Source organism: Triplophysa rosa, linkage group LG6, assembly GCF_024868665.1.
Source record: "Triplophysa rosa linkage group LG6, Trosa_1v2, whole genome shotgun sequence".
In the NCBI taxonomy this organism is placed as follows: Eukaryota; Metazoa; Chordata; class Actinopteri; order Cypriniformes; family Nemacheilidae; genus Triplophysa; species Triplophysa rosa.
This window is the reverse complement of record NC_079895.1, coordinates 6,857,536-6,872,950: the sequence shown is the minus strand read 5'-3', so window position 1 is coordinate 6,872,950 and position 15,415 is coordinate 6,857,536. Positions and strand designations below refer to the sequence as shown.

At 37.0% G+C, this 15,415-nt stretch overlaps 1 protein-coding gene across 1 annotated transcript in view; it reads left to right on the top strand.

The window, feature by feature from the left end:
* pdia5 (protein disulfide isomerase family A, member 5) overlaps nt 1-11,540 on the top strand; it is a 47,274-nt gene extending 35,734 nt beyond the window's left edge. The window contains exons 14-17 of the mRNA XM_057336766.1: nt 488-618; nt 3,625-3,695; nt 8,768-8,902; nt 9,606-11,540. Of these exons, the coding sequence (XP_057192749.1) occupies nt 488-618; nt 3,625-3,695; nt 8,768-8,902; nt 9,606-9,686 (418 nt within the window). The 3' untranslated portion in view covers nt 9,687-11,540. The remainder of the gene's footprint in view (nt 1-487; nt 619-3,624; nt 3,696-8,767; nt 8,903-9,605) is intronic.
* Nucleotides 11,541-15,415: the final 3,875 nt, after the last annotated feature.

Here is a 15,415-nt window from a genome sequence, read left to right as displayed (position 1 = left end):
AAGGTCACTTACACAATTGTAGGAGTGTAATCGCTTCAGATAGCAAAATGTCAAACCAGTAGGCATTTGTTTGTTCCCAACCACAAAATACTCACAAAAACAAGTTTGATTTAAAAAAAAGTACTGAATATAAATAAATAAAGATACGGTTCAATTAAGATAACAGGTATTTGTGTGAACTTGTAGGAACTGACGTAAAGTAGCATCATTTTTTGTTCAGAAGCCGCTTGGCTGTTGCTCATGTGTCTGCACTTTTTTTGTAGCTGTAAAATTAAAAGTTGATTGAACTCAAGGTTGTAAGCCTAATTAGGGTTCGAGCGCAAAGCGCTGGAAACCTGTTGTATTTGTCTGTTTTATTTATTTATTGTTTTTTCAGGATATTCCTGTGGTCAATTTGTATCAATATTACATAATGACCTGACTTGATCGTTTTAAAGACCTCAGACTCTTGAGTTTACCTGTTCGATCCCTTTTCTCTCTGTCTCAGTCCCCAGGCCCCACCGCCTCCAGAGAAATCGTGGGAGGAGACGCCATCCAGCGTGAGCCACCTGGCAGCTGAAGATTTCAGGGAAATTCTGAAAAAGAAGAAACACGCCCTGGTCATGTTCTACGCTCCATGTAAGCCGTCATTTAAAAGAAAACTGTTTTAGACAATACTGCACTTGTAGTTTGAGTCATTCACACATTCTGGCATCTATAGGCTTCTGATATTACAGACATATGGTTCAGAATTTTAGTTCCTAGACCATTCATAATTGTTATAAATCATTTAAAGCACTGGAAAGTTAATGGCTATCTGCTGCTTTGCATGTGACATTCTCCAGTGTTAAAAATCATCACAACAGGCTTCTTTGATTTGATATTGGCCACTTTGTCTCAATCTCTGCATCTTTTTGCACTTGTAAAAGCCATTTGCATTGTGTACAGCTGAAAGAACCAAAGTAAGATGAATTACTGACAGGTCGCCGTTCCCCTTGTGAAGTCAAACAGTGTTCTCAGCATCTTGATGGAGGCTTCAAAGCTTATTCGTGTGTAGCCGTCCAAATGGATGCTCAAACGCCTCTGGTTTTGTCACGCTCTATTCTCCCTCTGTCTGTTATTTGTCTTTGAGGAAATGTGTGTGATCACACTAACGTGAAGACTGCTGTGTGTTCACACAACGTTAATTGTTACAAAGCGACGTCTATTAAGCTCCCATGATCGGAATACATATAATCTCATTAACATGATGTGAAACTCAAATCTTTAAGTATTTATATATCACGCTTGTATTTTTATACTACATGATATTTAAAATGGAGATAATTCACCATTTATTTCATCTTTTACTCACCCTTATGTCATTCCAAACCTGTATGACTTTCTTCTGCAGAACACAAAAGAAGATATTTTGAAGAATGCTGTTAACCGAACAACGGCGGCACCCATTCACTTTTATTGTGTGCACACAAAACCAATGCAAGTCAATCGGAACCGCCATTGTTCGATTACCAACATTCTTCAAAATATCTTTTGTGGTCTGCAAAAAAACGTCATACAGGTTTGAAGTGACAAGAGGGTGAGTAAAAGATGACAGAATTATCATTTTCGGGGGAACTATCTCTTTAAATCGTGAATAAACTCTTCTGTGTATGTTTGTGTTAAACTACACTCAGTCTTTTATTTTTTGTTTTTATGGCCTTTTTGCGAAATTCACACAAAAGATGCATATGAGCTAAAGATATAATGTGATTGCAGCATATTCCCACTGTAATTATTTGCTGTTAGGTCTCATTGTGTCACAGTCCATCTCTGCTGGCCTCCTTTACTCTCAGTTACAAAGTCTTTTTAGCTTTATAACAAATCAGAAATGTTACAAAACAGAATTTCTGTGAAAACTCTTGAACAAAACACCAAAATTATAGTTTATTAGCAGTGAACTGTGCTATTTTTACAGTTTTCGGATTATTCCATTAGCATTGTTTTATTCTGTTGAAAGCGCTGTTCTATTACCAGGAACGAGCGACTTTCGTCATTTTAAAAGCAAATTTCTAGTTAATAATAGGGCAGGTCTTTACATTTGTACAATCTAAGTTTTAAATATCACCTAGCCGTCCTGATAACAGTGATACCCGTTCAAGAGCGAGCGAGATAGTCGAAACAAGGTGTTCTTTTCAGAGGATGAGCAGACTCAAGGGCTTTAGTTCTCCCAAACCTCCAATCTCTCATGTCCGTGTCACATCAGAACAACTCCAGAGCAGTTTTAAAGAGATCTCCTCCCTCCCTACTGAGTTCCTCAATTTCTCAGCTCAACGTTCTGGCCAGCGCTTAAAGGAACAGTTCACCCAAATATGAAAGTTCTGTCTTCATTTATTCACCCTCAAGTGAGTAAATTGTGTAAATATTTTTGCTCTGATGAACACGAAGATATTTGTAAGAATGCTTGTAATCAAACAGTTCTTGGCCGCCATTGACTACCATAGTAAGAAAAATGTGTTATAAATTTCTCTCTTCTGTTGAACACAAAAGAAGATATTTTAAAGGATGTAGGAAAGCAAACATTTGACTACCGTTGTAATTTTTCCTACTATGGCTGTCAATGGTGGCCAAGAACTATTTGGTTACATCATTGTTCCAAATATCTTTCTCTGAGTTCATCAGAACAAAGAAGTTTATACAGATTTGGAACAACTCGAAGGTGAGTCAATGATGACATAATTGTTATTTTTTGGGTGAACTGTCCCTTTAATGTTTAAATGATGTGTTATTATAAGAACAACTATTGGCCACACTTGAAGTTTTTAATCGGAGTATCTGACCGGCCGCCGAGACCGACTCGTATCAACTTTGCACAGGTTTGGCGTCCATCCTAGCCTTAGCGTATACAATAGCGACGTGAGGCAAAAAGGAGGGTAGACAACTTCATGCGCAATTATTTATAATGACCCTCGTGCTACTTAAATTAGATGTCTTGTTCCCCACACAAACAGGCTTTTGTTTGCTGGGTTGTACAATAGTACAGTGCCATTAACTGTCATTAAAAGTCACCACTTTCTTGAATAACGTTTCAAAGCATACAGTAGTACAAATGCGTGCAAATAAGATTGCGTGACAAAACCGGCGCGATAAACAAAACCAGTGTGATTTGGCCGTGTAGCATTTGGCAGGTTTTTAGCTGTTTATTTTAATAGAAGACGTTCATTTGAAGCATTTAGCACCATAATTCATGCATAATTCATAAGAGTAACACCTTCAGCATCAAAGGCGATTCGTAAGAGCGTGTTGAAAGTAAAAGTTTAGGAGTTGTGATCTGCAGGAAGTTTGATAGACATACATTGCTTCAGGATAGCCTCCGTTGGGCTGTCAATGAAAAGAAGAAAGCTACTTTTGATGCGCTGAAAAGCTGAATGTTGTCATCGCTAAGCTTTTCATACCTGCTGTAAAGAGACCGTGATGGATTATTATGCATGTGTTTGTTTGTAGGAAGTTACTGTTATTTTTATAGTATGCAATCACTCTCTGTTTGTACTCATCTCTATATTTGTCCAGTTATTTATTCTGTGATATATCACCTCCTGCCTTTTGTTCTCAGAATTATAAGGTGAGACCTCTCTGTGAATACTAACATATTGCTCTATTCCGCAGGGTGCCCGCACTGCAAGAACGCCGTCCCTCATTTTACAACAGCAGCCGAGGTCTTCAAAGAGGACCGCAAGGTGAGGTTCATCCCCATTAAATAGATTTTCAACTTGTCCTTATCAGTGATTCTCAACCGGCGGGTTGTGACCCAAAAAATAGATTGTGCAATGCTTTCTCTCACATATTCAGAGGGTTTTCAGACATCCTAGAATTGAATCACTTTTCCTCTCCGGAATGCTCTCAAGGTTTTCGGTGTCATCGGCTTTGTGCATTTCGGTGCTGTTGACCTTGATTCAAACTTTGACTCGCTCTAGTTTTTCCAGATTATACTGCTTTGACTGTGATTTTGTCAGTTGGAGAAGTAATCTGTCATCATTTGCACACAAAAGGAATTTTTAAAGAATCTTCACATTGATCTTTTGCACAGCGATAGTTCAGCGTAAATGTGAGCTGTCAGACACCAAAGGCTATATTTATGGTGCTTTTTTTGGAGCTTGAGGTTTAATGTGAGCTGTCGTCATACGGAAAAGATCAGTGTGAAGAATTCTTTTAAAAATCATAGATAAAACCAAACAGGGTTGAAACTACAAGCATGTGTAAATAACGCCAGCCTTTTCAGTTTGGTGAAGTATGCCTTTAACTTTCAAATTCACACATTTCGCATTCACACTTTTTCACGCTGTACTTCTAACACGTTCTTCCTCCAGAGTAACATGACATTCATCCGTCAGTCCCTCTCACATGTCTACAAACTGACATTTTTTCCTCCAAGTCGTCTTCTTTTTCTAAAATCCCTTTGAAAGTAGCTGGCACTCTTCTGAATCCTCAGAGTCCTCGTGAAAACATTTCATTTGGCTTCTTTAAGTACAGACATTTATCACTGGCCATAAGACAGAGATGTTGAATTGTTGTTTGCAAATGCCTCAAATTCATCAGGCACGACGTCAGCTTTCTTTAATCTCTCAATTGCTCGTTATTTTAAACTTACGCATAATCATTATTCAGATGAATAGCATTTGGACATATACTTTGCCAAGATTGCAATGCGTCCAGGTTCTCTTTGTCCTGGATTTCTTGCTAACGCCCCTAAAGATATTATCAAAAACAGATATTGTTTGTTAGAAGAATAAAATCTCTGTTCAGAAAGCTCCATCTGCTGGTTTCCCAAACAATGAGACATTTAATTCATAGTTATTTTTCCACATTTGTAATTTTCTACATGTATAATCTCTTAAGTGCTTAGAAGTTCTGCGAGCTGTATGGTTTTGCGCTGTGCCAATGATGTGCTCAAGTACTCAGAAATGACCGCAATGATCAATCATAGAAAGTCATTAGAGTGTAACTTGTTTTTGTTTTGTTTTTTACTTCAAAGTGTTTTAAATTGATCAAGTTTGAGTAACAGCTATATGCAGACGGGCCAAAACAGGGCCGCATATTTCATTTGGGATTTTTGGGTGGTACTTTGCGGTCCGCTTGGGGGCCGTGTGTGTGTGTGTGTGTGTGTGTGTGCGTGCGTGCGTGCGTGCGTGCGTGCGTTAACACTTTACACAACAGCGTTAATCACTGTATGAAGAGGATGTCCTATTTGTTCCTTCAACTATTCGTGAGTCTGTAAAAACCCAGCTTATCATAGTGAAATTAATGGTTAAAATATTGATGCTTGTCTTCTCATAATTAGATTTAGATTAGAGACATTTATATGTTTTTCACAAACAGGGTCACATTTAAAACTTTAAAACACATTTTAAACTTTGCTTTGTCAACCATGGCTTTCCATCTCTGAGTCAATTCAGACACAGCTTTAGACAGTATTGTGCATTTACTGTTACATATGCGTTGCATTTTGTAAATCATGAAATACAAACATCCTAATTCGCATTTCAATTCATGTACAAATGCGGTCTGATGCATGTTTGTAAAAATCTATTTTTGTTGTTCAGACTATAAACGACTAAATTCATTTGAGTCTGATAGACAGAAAGATTACATTTTTTCTATTTAACAAAGCCTTTGAGTTTTGAGGACTTGTACATCAAAGGAATTCTACAGAATGGTGCATAGGACTGATCTTGTCCATGCCCTCATCTCCGACCCAAATCTGCAAATGATTGTGACTGTGACACTCAAACAATGAATACCTTCAAAGTTAAGTTTTGTTTATGTTGGAAGGAAGGTTTGTGGATCTGGTTCCATTTAACATGTTGTTATGTCTTTCTGTGTTTCATAATCGCTCATTTCCTTTCCCTACATGCATTGGTAAACATGGTCAGTGATCTTCAGGGTAGAGAACATTTCTTCACTTTTATCTGTCCTACGATTAGCACATTGTTTTTGTAGGGGAAAAAAACATGCTATTTTGTATCAGCCCAATTAAATTCAAGTTGTCTGATTGTAAAAATAAAACCAGTGGTGTGTGTGTAGTTGTTTTTAGTTGTTAATGCCACGAAATGCAAAAAAAAAAACGTTTTTAGTTTCTTCTGTAATATTCATGAGTTCATGGATTGTTTAATTTCCTGTTTGTATTGACCCGGCTTCTTTCTTTGCAAGGCTGGTTATTAACGTCTCTGAAAAGATCTAAGGTACCTTTCTGAATGACTTTTTGACCTCATTCATCTCATAAACCGCCCTCTGTAAGCACAAAATCACAGGCCACGTGTCTTATGTTGCTTACATCTACTTATTGGTGAGGTTATAGTGAGATCAGTCAAGTGTCGGGAGGGTTTTCCACTACAAGCAGATGAGGATCAATACTAGAATTGGCCGGCAACCTTTGAGTAAACACCATCTTTCCTCTCCATTTTCTCCTGTCAATGGCAAGACTGAATAATAATGGGAACATTCAAATCAGCCTCCAGGGGAAGCCTGTAATCTTGGAAGATCCGATTTTATTGCTTCTAAATAATTTTGCATAACTAATATAATGTTTATTCTGAATTTATTAGAGATGTCAAAAGATTAATCGCATTTAATCCCATCCAAAATAAAAGTTTGTGTTTACATATGTCTGTGTGAATACAAAATTAATATTCACAGTACAAACACATACACATACAAGCATGTATTTAAGAAAAATATCAACTTAATAAATGTTTATATAGAATTTCAGTAATTGGTGAATATAAATAAATGCATCAAAATATTTCCTAAATATATACAGGTATACTGTGTATATACAGGTATACTGTGTATACATGTATGTGTTTGTGTATATAAATGCAAAAATAATTTGCACAGTACACAGACATATATTATGTAAACGCAATCTTTTATTCTGGATACAATTAATCGCAAGTGACATCCCTAAAATGTATATATATATTTAACATTTCAGTGGATTTCTGTGTAAAATGTAGGTTACAGATTTATTCACACATTTTTTTTATTGCTAAAATCATTGAACATCAGAACTTCGAGTGATTTCGGCACAATGCAGCATCGTTTTTTTTACTAGATGGATTTATGTCATTAGAACAGCAAAAACGCTGCAATGTGATTGTCAAACACGCCTGCCATAAAGATAAATATTGTGTAGCTCTGCAGGCAGGGCACTTTGATTTCACCTTTGAGTGATAAACTGCAATGAACACAGGTCCACAGGACTAAAATACACAGCTACACTTTTTTCAGCGGAGCAAAATGACAGAAATGTGCTATTCGTCAAGAGACGTTTATGGTTCGTTTGTTTATGTTTCACTAACTGCCGTCCTGAGATATCCTGGAAATAAATCTCTGCTCTTGTTTTTATATTGGCTTGTTTGCTATATTTTTTCTTACCCTGCTTTGAATGGCTTTTTTCGACAGGAATGTATTACTCATTTTTCATTACCCTGGAAAAAGCTGCTAAATTTGGGGACGTGAGAGATGAGAGCGAATCGGCTCCATCAGTGTCAAAGCAGCTGTGCTGTTAGATTTCACAGTTACGTTCTCGCACGTTAAAATTTCAACTTCAAAAGGAAAAAAATATCTTTTGGTTTTTTAAATGTTGATGCCATTACAGTTTTATCGTTTTTGCCATATCAGAAAAAAATGTATTCGTAAGCCAATGGTCATCAAGAAGATTAAAATGCACTGCCATGCAGTCTTATGGACTATTGACCAGTGTATGAAGTGTCTATAAATTAGTCCATTAGGCCGTGTTCAGACTTGACTTCTTTTTTGACAAGAAAAAGTTGACAAAGTCTGAACACGGCCTTAGAGATTCAAAGCGGGGTTCAGTTAATCCCTTACTAAACAGTGTGTATTAATGTAGTTGGTTTGTTTGAATATGCTTGTCAAGTATGCAGCATTTTCTCTGATGTCTAAATTTTCCCCAGAGTTTGGCTGTCTCAGTGGGTCTTAAGGGATTTAGAAGCGTAAACAACATAACTTTGATCAGACATGCAGCATAATTCTTTACCACACAAGCTACATCCTACAATCCAGAGCTCACAGAGTTTTATCTTTTTGTTTAGCATTTTATTTTTAAGTTCCAAATGGATGGGTGGATACACTAACAGACAAATACAAAAATACTAATGTGTTACCATGGTAATGCCATTCTCTGGAGTATCTTGAAGTACAATGTGATGAAATACTATGATGTATGATCATTCAGTACCATTCCTTACAGAAAAGACACATGAATTTCACATGTTTTTTACATGTTTTTCGCATGTGATCACATGTATACAACATGTGTTTAACATGTGCAAAAAAACACGTGTGATCACATGTGAAATGTGTGTTTTTGGAACATTTTGGTGTGAATTCCATGTGAATTCCCACGTGAAACCCATGGGATAACATGTAAAAACCCATGGGATGACATGTGCAACATGTGGTGACGTGAACAACATGTGATCACATGTGGAGACATGTCGCATATGTTATCCCATGGGTTTTTACATGTTATCCCATGGGTTTCACGTGGGAATTCACATGGAATTCACACCAAAATGTTCCAAAAACACACATTTCACATGTGATCACATGTGTTTTTTGCAAATGTGAATTTCGTGTGTCTTTTCTGTAAGGGATGGCCCACAGGATTACAATAGTATTACATGTACTTTACCAGTCACAGAACATTTTATTGAGGGTGTTGGTCTATTCCAGCTCTATTCCAGTCTTTTTTGCGTTAATATTAATAATCATTGTTATGTTTTTCCAGATTGCGTATGCTGCGGTCGACTGCACAAAGGGACAGAATCATGAGTTGTGTAAACAGGAAGGTGTTGAGGGCTACCCTACATTCAGCTATTACAACTATGGCAAATTCAGTGAGAAATACAATGGGGAAAGAGGGGTAAGTGTTGTTCTTTTACACAAGTGATGTGTATTTAAAACAATGGCACTCTTTGGTGAACTCCACTTAAAATGTATGAAAATTATTGTCAGGGTTGCCAGATCTGCATAAGAAAACCAGCACAACAATGGCCAACCAAAACTAGCCTAGTGACCCCAGTCCAAATGCCAAAACTGTACCTAAAATACATATTTTACAGTCACTGTTATGCGTTACACATAATTTCCTTTTTAATAAATCACATTATAAAACGGTCAGTTCTGGTCCTCGTTTCTGATTGGTTGAGCCGCATTCTAAGCCATTATAAAATACCCCCATTTATAACTGCTGACCGCATTACATTGCCTAAGTATCATTATTTGCTGTGTTTTATTTTATTAAAACTTGATACGCACGCATATGAAATTACCTTTTTATACACATACACATTATCCACTTCCTGTCGTGCCTAACAACGCCCTTTAGCTGTTATAAAATCCTTATTGCTTTAATATAGTAGTAATAATAAACACTGTTTGTTTTTAAAATAACTGAAAAAAATATTTTCATCTTTAACACGCTGAATAAGAAACAGCCTGTGGCAACAGTTTAGAACTATCCCAACCTTGTTTATGGCATTTTATTAGATAAAATTGTCCAAATACTTTTTGTGTAACAAAAAGTAAAAAAAATTCTCATATTGTCTTATGTTTACGCATTGCAGGAAGCTGGTTTCATAGGTTTCATGAGACAGCTCAGGGGCCGGGACCAGGAGAAAGTGGGAAAACGGAAGGAGGAGCTCTAACCGTGGGGGCGTGGTCCTGTACATGGGAGGAGCCTATCATTGCACTGTGTCTTGGGCAGGGACATCCCAGCACTGATGCCACAGACTTGAAACCTCAGCTAAAGGCTATTTTTTATAAAGCTGTGCCCTTATGTTTGTAATGTACAACCGTCAGACCACTTCGGACTTTACTTTTCATTTTATTTTTTATTTCTTCTGATGTTTTGTGAAACTGTTCCCAAATACTGTGACTTCAGTTGCTGAAATCTACACCTGAAATCTATGCAATACTGGGCCCTCGTTCCCCAGGGTCCCGTACATGTGTCTGGTGGGCCGTTACTCCCATTCCAGTGAAGAGGAATAATGTGTACAATCGTATCTGCAAATATTTTTGTTGTATGACATCATGGCTTTTGTTTTGAAGAAAGTTGTAGCTCAACTTTGTGGCCTTATATGTTTGGATAACTGTTGTCCAAACCGTGCAGTGCGTCTTTGACAATATTTTTGGGGATACGCTAGGGCCAAAAGACAACAAAGCAAATACAAGGACATGTATTCAAGTTTTTATTTTTACTGTACTAAAATTCATTGTCGATGGTGAAAGAATAAAATGACATGAAAAACTAGAAAATGCCACAGAAAGAATGTTTCCAAAAATGTCTGGCGGTTTTGTCCATTCACGTTGGCCTACTGTAAATTAACATTTTGCTTATGTCAAAGATTATGATGTGATTTGTACTGTACAGCTGAGTCTATAACTTCCCACTCTTTCTGATTTACATTGCCACTCTGTATCTCTAATACACATGAACATTTCCTCATATATGCATGCAAATGGAAACTGTAGGTGATAATGGGAGCCATAGGTCATTATAGGATAGATTTAGTATCTTGGTTCATGCTGGAGGGAGATGACTTATTTAAGCCTTGTTGAGCGATGCTGATTTCACAGTTCTTACTGGTTGATACATTGCTGGATGTTCTGTTTTACTCGCTGTCCGCCAGGTGCTGGCTCTCGTACTGATAGCGCTACCCTTACCGATCTCGGTGGCAACTGAACTACCCTGTGCGGAAAAACTCCCTGCTCGAGGCAGTATACATATTTAATGCTCTTGTAGCTTAACTTTTGTTGTATAATTCAGAGGCTTGGTTCGTTTCATTATGAATAAGGTTCTCAGGGAAAGCAAAACCCAATTGAGGAGAGCGACCGCGCGTGGTAATTTGCATTCCATTTGGGTGTTCACTATTCATGTCGTCGAATTATGAATTGTTTACATGTGTCTTCGAGAGACGGAACAGAAAAAATCACAGAACCGGAATTCGGTTTAAATTTCCTTGCAAAATTTCTGACGAGAAGTATTGAATAAAACATGATGAGCCAAGGAGGTGTAGATGTCAGTTATATTCAAGATAATGGAGTCAAGTTCAAAATTGTGTCTATAAGGGTAAAGTGGCATTGAATTCATATCACAAAGCCGATCTTAAAAGAGGGAGACGGACAGGCAGCCTGTATAGAATTGATGGACATGTCAACTATGGTCCAAAATGATTAAATGAAAACTTTTTTTGCTGCCTGCCAGTGCTGTAGAGACATAGCTCATTCGTTCATTGGCGTTTACTGCAATGCTTGCCAATGGTCGTATGCCTTCATCTGGTTCCATCAAATTATTGTGTTGTAGAACATTCTGCTTTGTCTTATCCCAAAGGTTTGGAGAATGTGAGGGCTAACACAATAATGCCAAGAAGTCATTGTCGCATTTGTCATTTTTTGTGCCCAGCCATATGTACAGTTGCATTGGTGAATACAATGCAAAATAAAAGGCATACATTTCCCCCCCTAAAAAACATCATTCCATGTACACTTTTAATGTAATGAAAACAGAATGGATTGACAATGACGAAATTACTTTTGTAATGCATGAATGTTGGATTTCTTGTAGTCAGCTTCTTTTCCATGAAATGTTGGTGGGGCTGTAATATTTATTAGCATGCCCAGATAGAATAGAATGAGTAAAATGTTTAATCATGGTAAAAAACGTATATATTATTTATTATATAGATATATCTATAGGATTGCCAATAAGCAACAATCTAATGGTAAATGCTGAAAGCTTTGGCAACATAGTAGTTCGAGTTTTGCAAAGGCAAGCAGCACTTACATTTACTTTAGCAAATGTTAAAATCTAGTTAAGCATTTTCAGCACATATTGCACAAAGCTCTGTTGCTCTTCAATACCAAGGGACGAATGTGGGCTAGTTTGCTGACTTTGTGTGCCCTGCAGACAGCTAATTTGTTTTCCATTTGGCCCTGGTAAACAATTCTCTGCAGTAAGTCCACATATAGCCCTATAATTTTAAATAAACTTAAACTTCCAACTTTTCTTTCCAGGCAAAACACACTTATAATAAAGATTTAACAGATTTTACCCAATATTTCGAATTTAAAAAAAGATTATGTTGTTAGAAAGCCTGCAGAGGATAGAAGTTTGGAGATTGTACATTTGAGATATACAGTTAATTTTGAACTTTTTTAGACTGGGAGAAATGATCACAGTAAAAATGGGAAGGATATTATCGCTGTCCTGCCAAAACCTCGGATGTTAAAATATGCAGTTTATCAGAACATGTAAAAAACACTGTACTTTTTGAATGATTAAATACAGTGTTGTCAAAGTTGACAAGCACTTGTTCATACTTTTTATTGGTTGGATATTTGCAAAACCCAGTGACAAACACAAAGGGTGACTAATAGTAAGGATTTATGGCAAAAAATAAAAATGACAAAATATGGAGAAACGATGTTCCAGAAGTACAGCGATAAATCAACGCTATTAAAACGTAGAAGAAAATTAGTCTTCCCCGGCTCTCTTTTAACAACTATGCTGTCAAAGTAGGTACAAGAAGAGCTCAACAAATAAAATGTTTTGATAAATCTGTGGCACCAAACACTAAAGTGTCATTTGATCATGCCTTTCTTAAAAGTTTCTGTATAATAATTCTCATCCTGTCATAATCTAAAAATGAGCAAATCTTTAAAGACAGGTGTTCTGCTTCAGATTGAAAATGCAAGGGATTAGTAATTTTTTGGACAATTAAACTGCTGGCCTTTTAAATGCCTAAGAGTAAGTTATTCATATGTGTAGATGTTTGGTTGTGTAACATTAGCCTAGACACTTTTCCAAATCGTTTATGCCAAATGTCACGGAACATATTCTGAACGATCTTTAGAGGTAGAGGTATGTGCCCAGAGGCTTTGAGACTTTGCTCCAGTCTTGCTGTTCAGAGCCATTGGTTCAGCACAGTCCTTCCTGCCTGCGGCTATAAAATTAATAGCACCAGCAAGAAAATAATAAAGCAACTGAAACAAACTCAGTACCAGCAGTCAATGGTGTAAATACACCCCCATTATCTTTTCTGTAGGAATAATGATTTTTCTCCGCTCTCGCTCTGAAAGCAGTAATCAAAATGATGTGCGGCACTTGCCACAAAATCCATACTAACTCATTTTCCCCATTGTTTCATAGACATGTCAGCAGGAGCGGAAAAATGTACAGTATGTTTTCTCAGCAATAACAAAAACAAAATTGGTAATTTTGCACATTTAATTGGATTTGGTTAGAGTAGTCCTGGGTCTGTGCTTTTTAACACCGCTGTGAGGTTACATCCTTCGAAATGCATAATGCTACTGTTAGTTTTAATCGTCCATAAAATTTATATTACAAATTCTTAAGGGGTAAACAACCATTTGGAGGAACAATATCTATCTACTGTATATCCCATATTAAACCTATTGTTAGATGTTTTATTCTTTTGTATGTTGCTCAAGAGATTTGATCAAAGCTCAGGTCGATCATTATATACCTCCACATCCTGTCAGTATGAGTGACAGCATGTCTCCTGACATATTGACACGCATTAAAAACTTAGCTGGACACTGCCTGTCTGTAGTGGATGTCAGTCATTCATGCATGGCTCGTGGTGCTGTGAAAGTGGTTTCAGGAGGTCACTTTAAGCTGAACACCTCTTGGTTTCATCCTTGTTGAACATTAAAACAGTTATGGGGGAAGCTGAACAATCCATTTTCAAGGTCAAGGATCATGGTGATTCAACATATTCTTGTGCTTGACACAGACAGAATTATAAAATGCAAGTCAGTGTTTGTGTACTTTGAGTTTCTGTTTAAATGTTTTTTTTTGTGCGAATTATGCAATGATACACACATGTGATACCTATATTTTCCAATGTATTTAACAGTATTGTACAATATGTAAAACCTTACAAAACGTCTTTAACTTTCTCATGGTTGTCAAAACCTTTTGATCTGAAGGTAGGCTATATGTTTAATTTATTATATTAAAAAACTTTTCAATGTTATTAAATTGATGAATTAGGCCAGAATAAATGGAAGTCTTTAAAACTTTGTAAAACAGATTCATAAAGTGCAAAGAGTTCGTTTTTTTGCACAAATAGTGACTACATTGAAGATGCTAAAATACAAAAGTTTTAATTTATTTTGTATTATGCATTCCGAAGGATACTAACCTCACAGCGGTGTTAAAAAGCCCACAATAATGCGGTGTTAAAAATCCCATAATAATTCCCATGATGTATATGTGTGTAGGGCAGGCTACTGTATACAGCAGGTGTCTTCAACGTTTTTCGGGGCAAGGACCCCTTAGATGAGAGATGAATGTAGCAGGGACCCCCTTATACTAAATGTGTAAACTGAGCTATTTAAATAGAAACAACCCTATTGTCATAGCAATATTCTGTTAGGACATTACATTAGCACTATTATGTTATTGTTGCACATAGGCTAAAAACTTTTCTGTGTATTCTTTTTGTTTTTATAAATTTCTTGATTATTTTAAGGGATTTGCAGCATCAACCATTTTCATTTTCATGTCAAATTAGCACTTTACAGCTTTAACACATTTGAACAGAAGTTCAGAAACATATGAGAATGCACTTTATTTGCACGCAACTCCTTTCATGCGTACTTTTATCGGAAGGGAGACGGAGAATGCACTGATTCTAACCCTACCGGTTTTTATGATGCAGATGTAACGTTTCTTCCATTGCTTTCTCCCGCTGCCTGAATGGATGTTTTTGTCTGCATGCACGCAGGTTAAAATTGCAATGCGCGGGAGCTTCAATGAGTCCGCGCGGCTTAAAGAGAACAGTGGTTGTAATGTTTCTGTACCCATGCTTTATTTTTTAACAAAAAGTTGCTTGTGAGTAAACCGTAATTAGCGGACCCCTTGCATTTCCACCGCGGACTCCCGGTTGAAGACCCCTGGTATACAGTGGCTGTGTCTCATTTCGTAAGGCTGCGTCCTCCAGATGTCTCATTCGAAGGCTGCTACGTCATCGAGGCTGTCTCGTTTCATAAAATCAGGTAGGACTCTCCGGAGGCACCCTTCAAATTCGACCTTCTTTAACAGAAATTCTGAGGATACATGAGCTGTATCCTTCGTTGCTAGAGATAACCCACAATTCTTTGCGTCGGCCAACGTCTGTTATTTGAATAGCTGTTGCAGCTGCACATTCAATCAAATATGTGGTGTTTAAATGTTAACAGTTTACAATTTGTGTCACGTTTTTTAATCTTAGCAGGCATATGTAGTAAATAGGTTTACAAGTGTTTAGTGATTTTTAAACGTTTTGAAAGAGTAAGGCAAAAATTGTACATTTGTTTAACTCTTTTGGCATTGTTTAGGGTAGAAAGTAACCAACTTTTTACCTCTTAA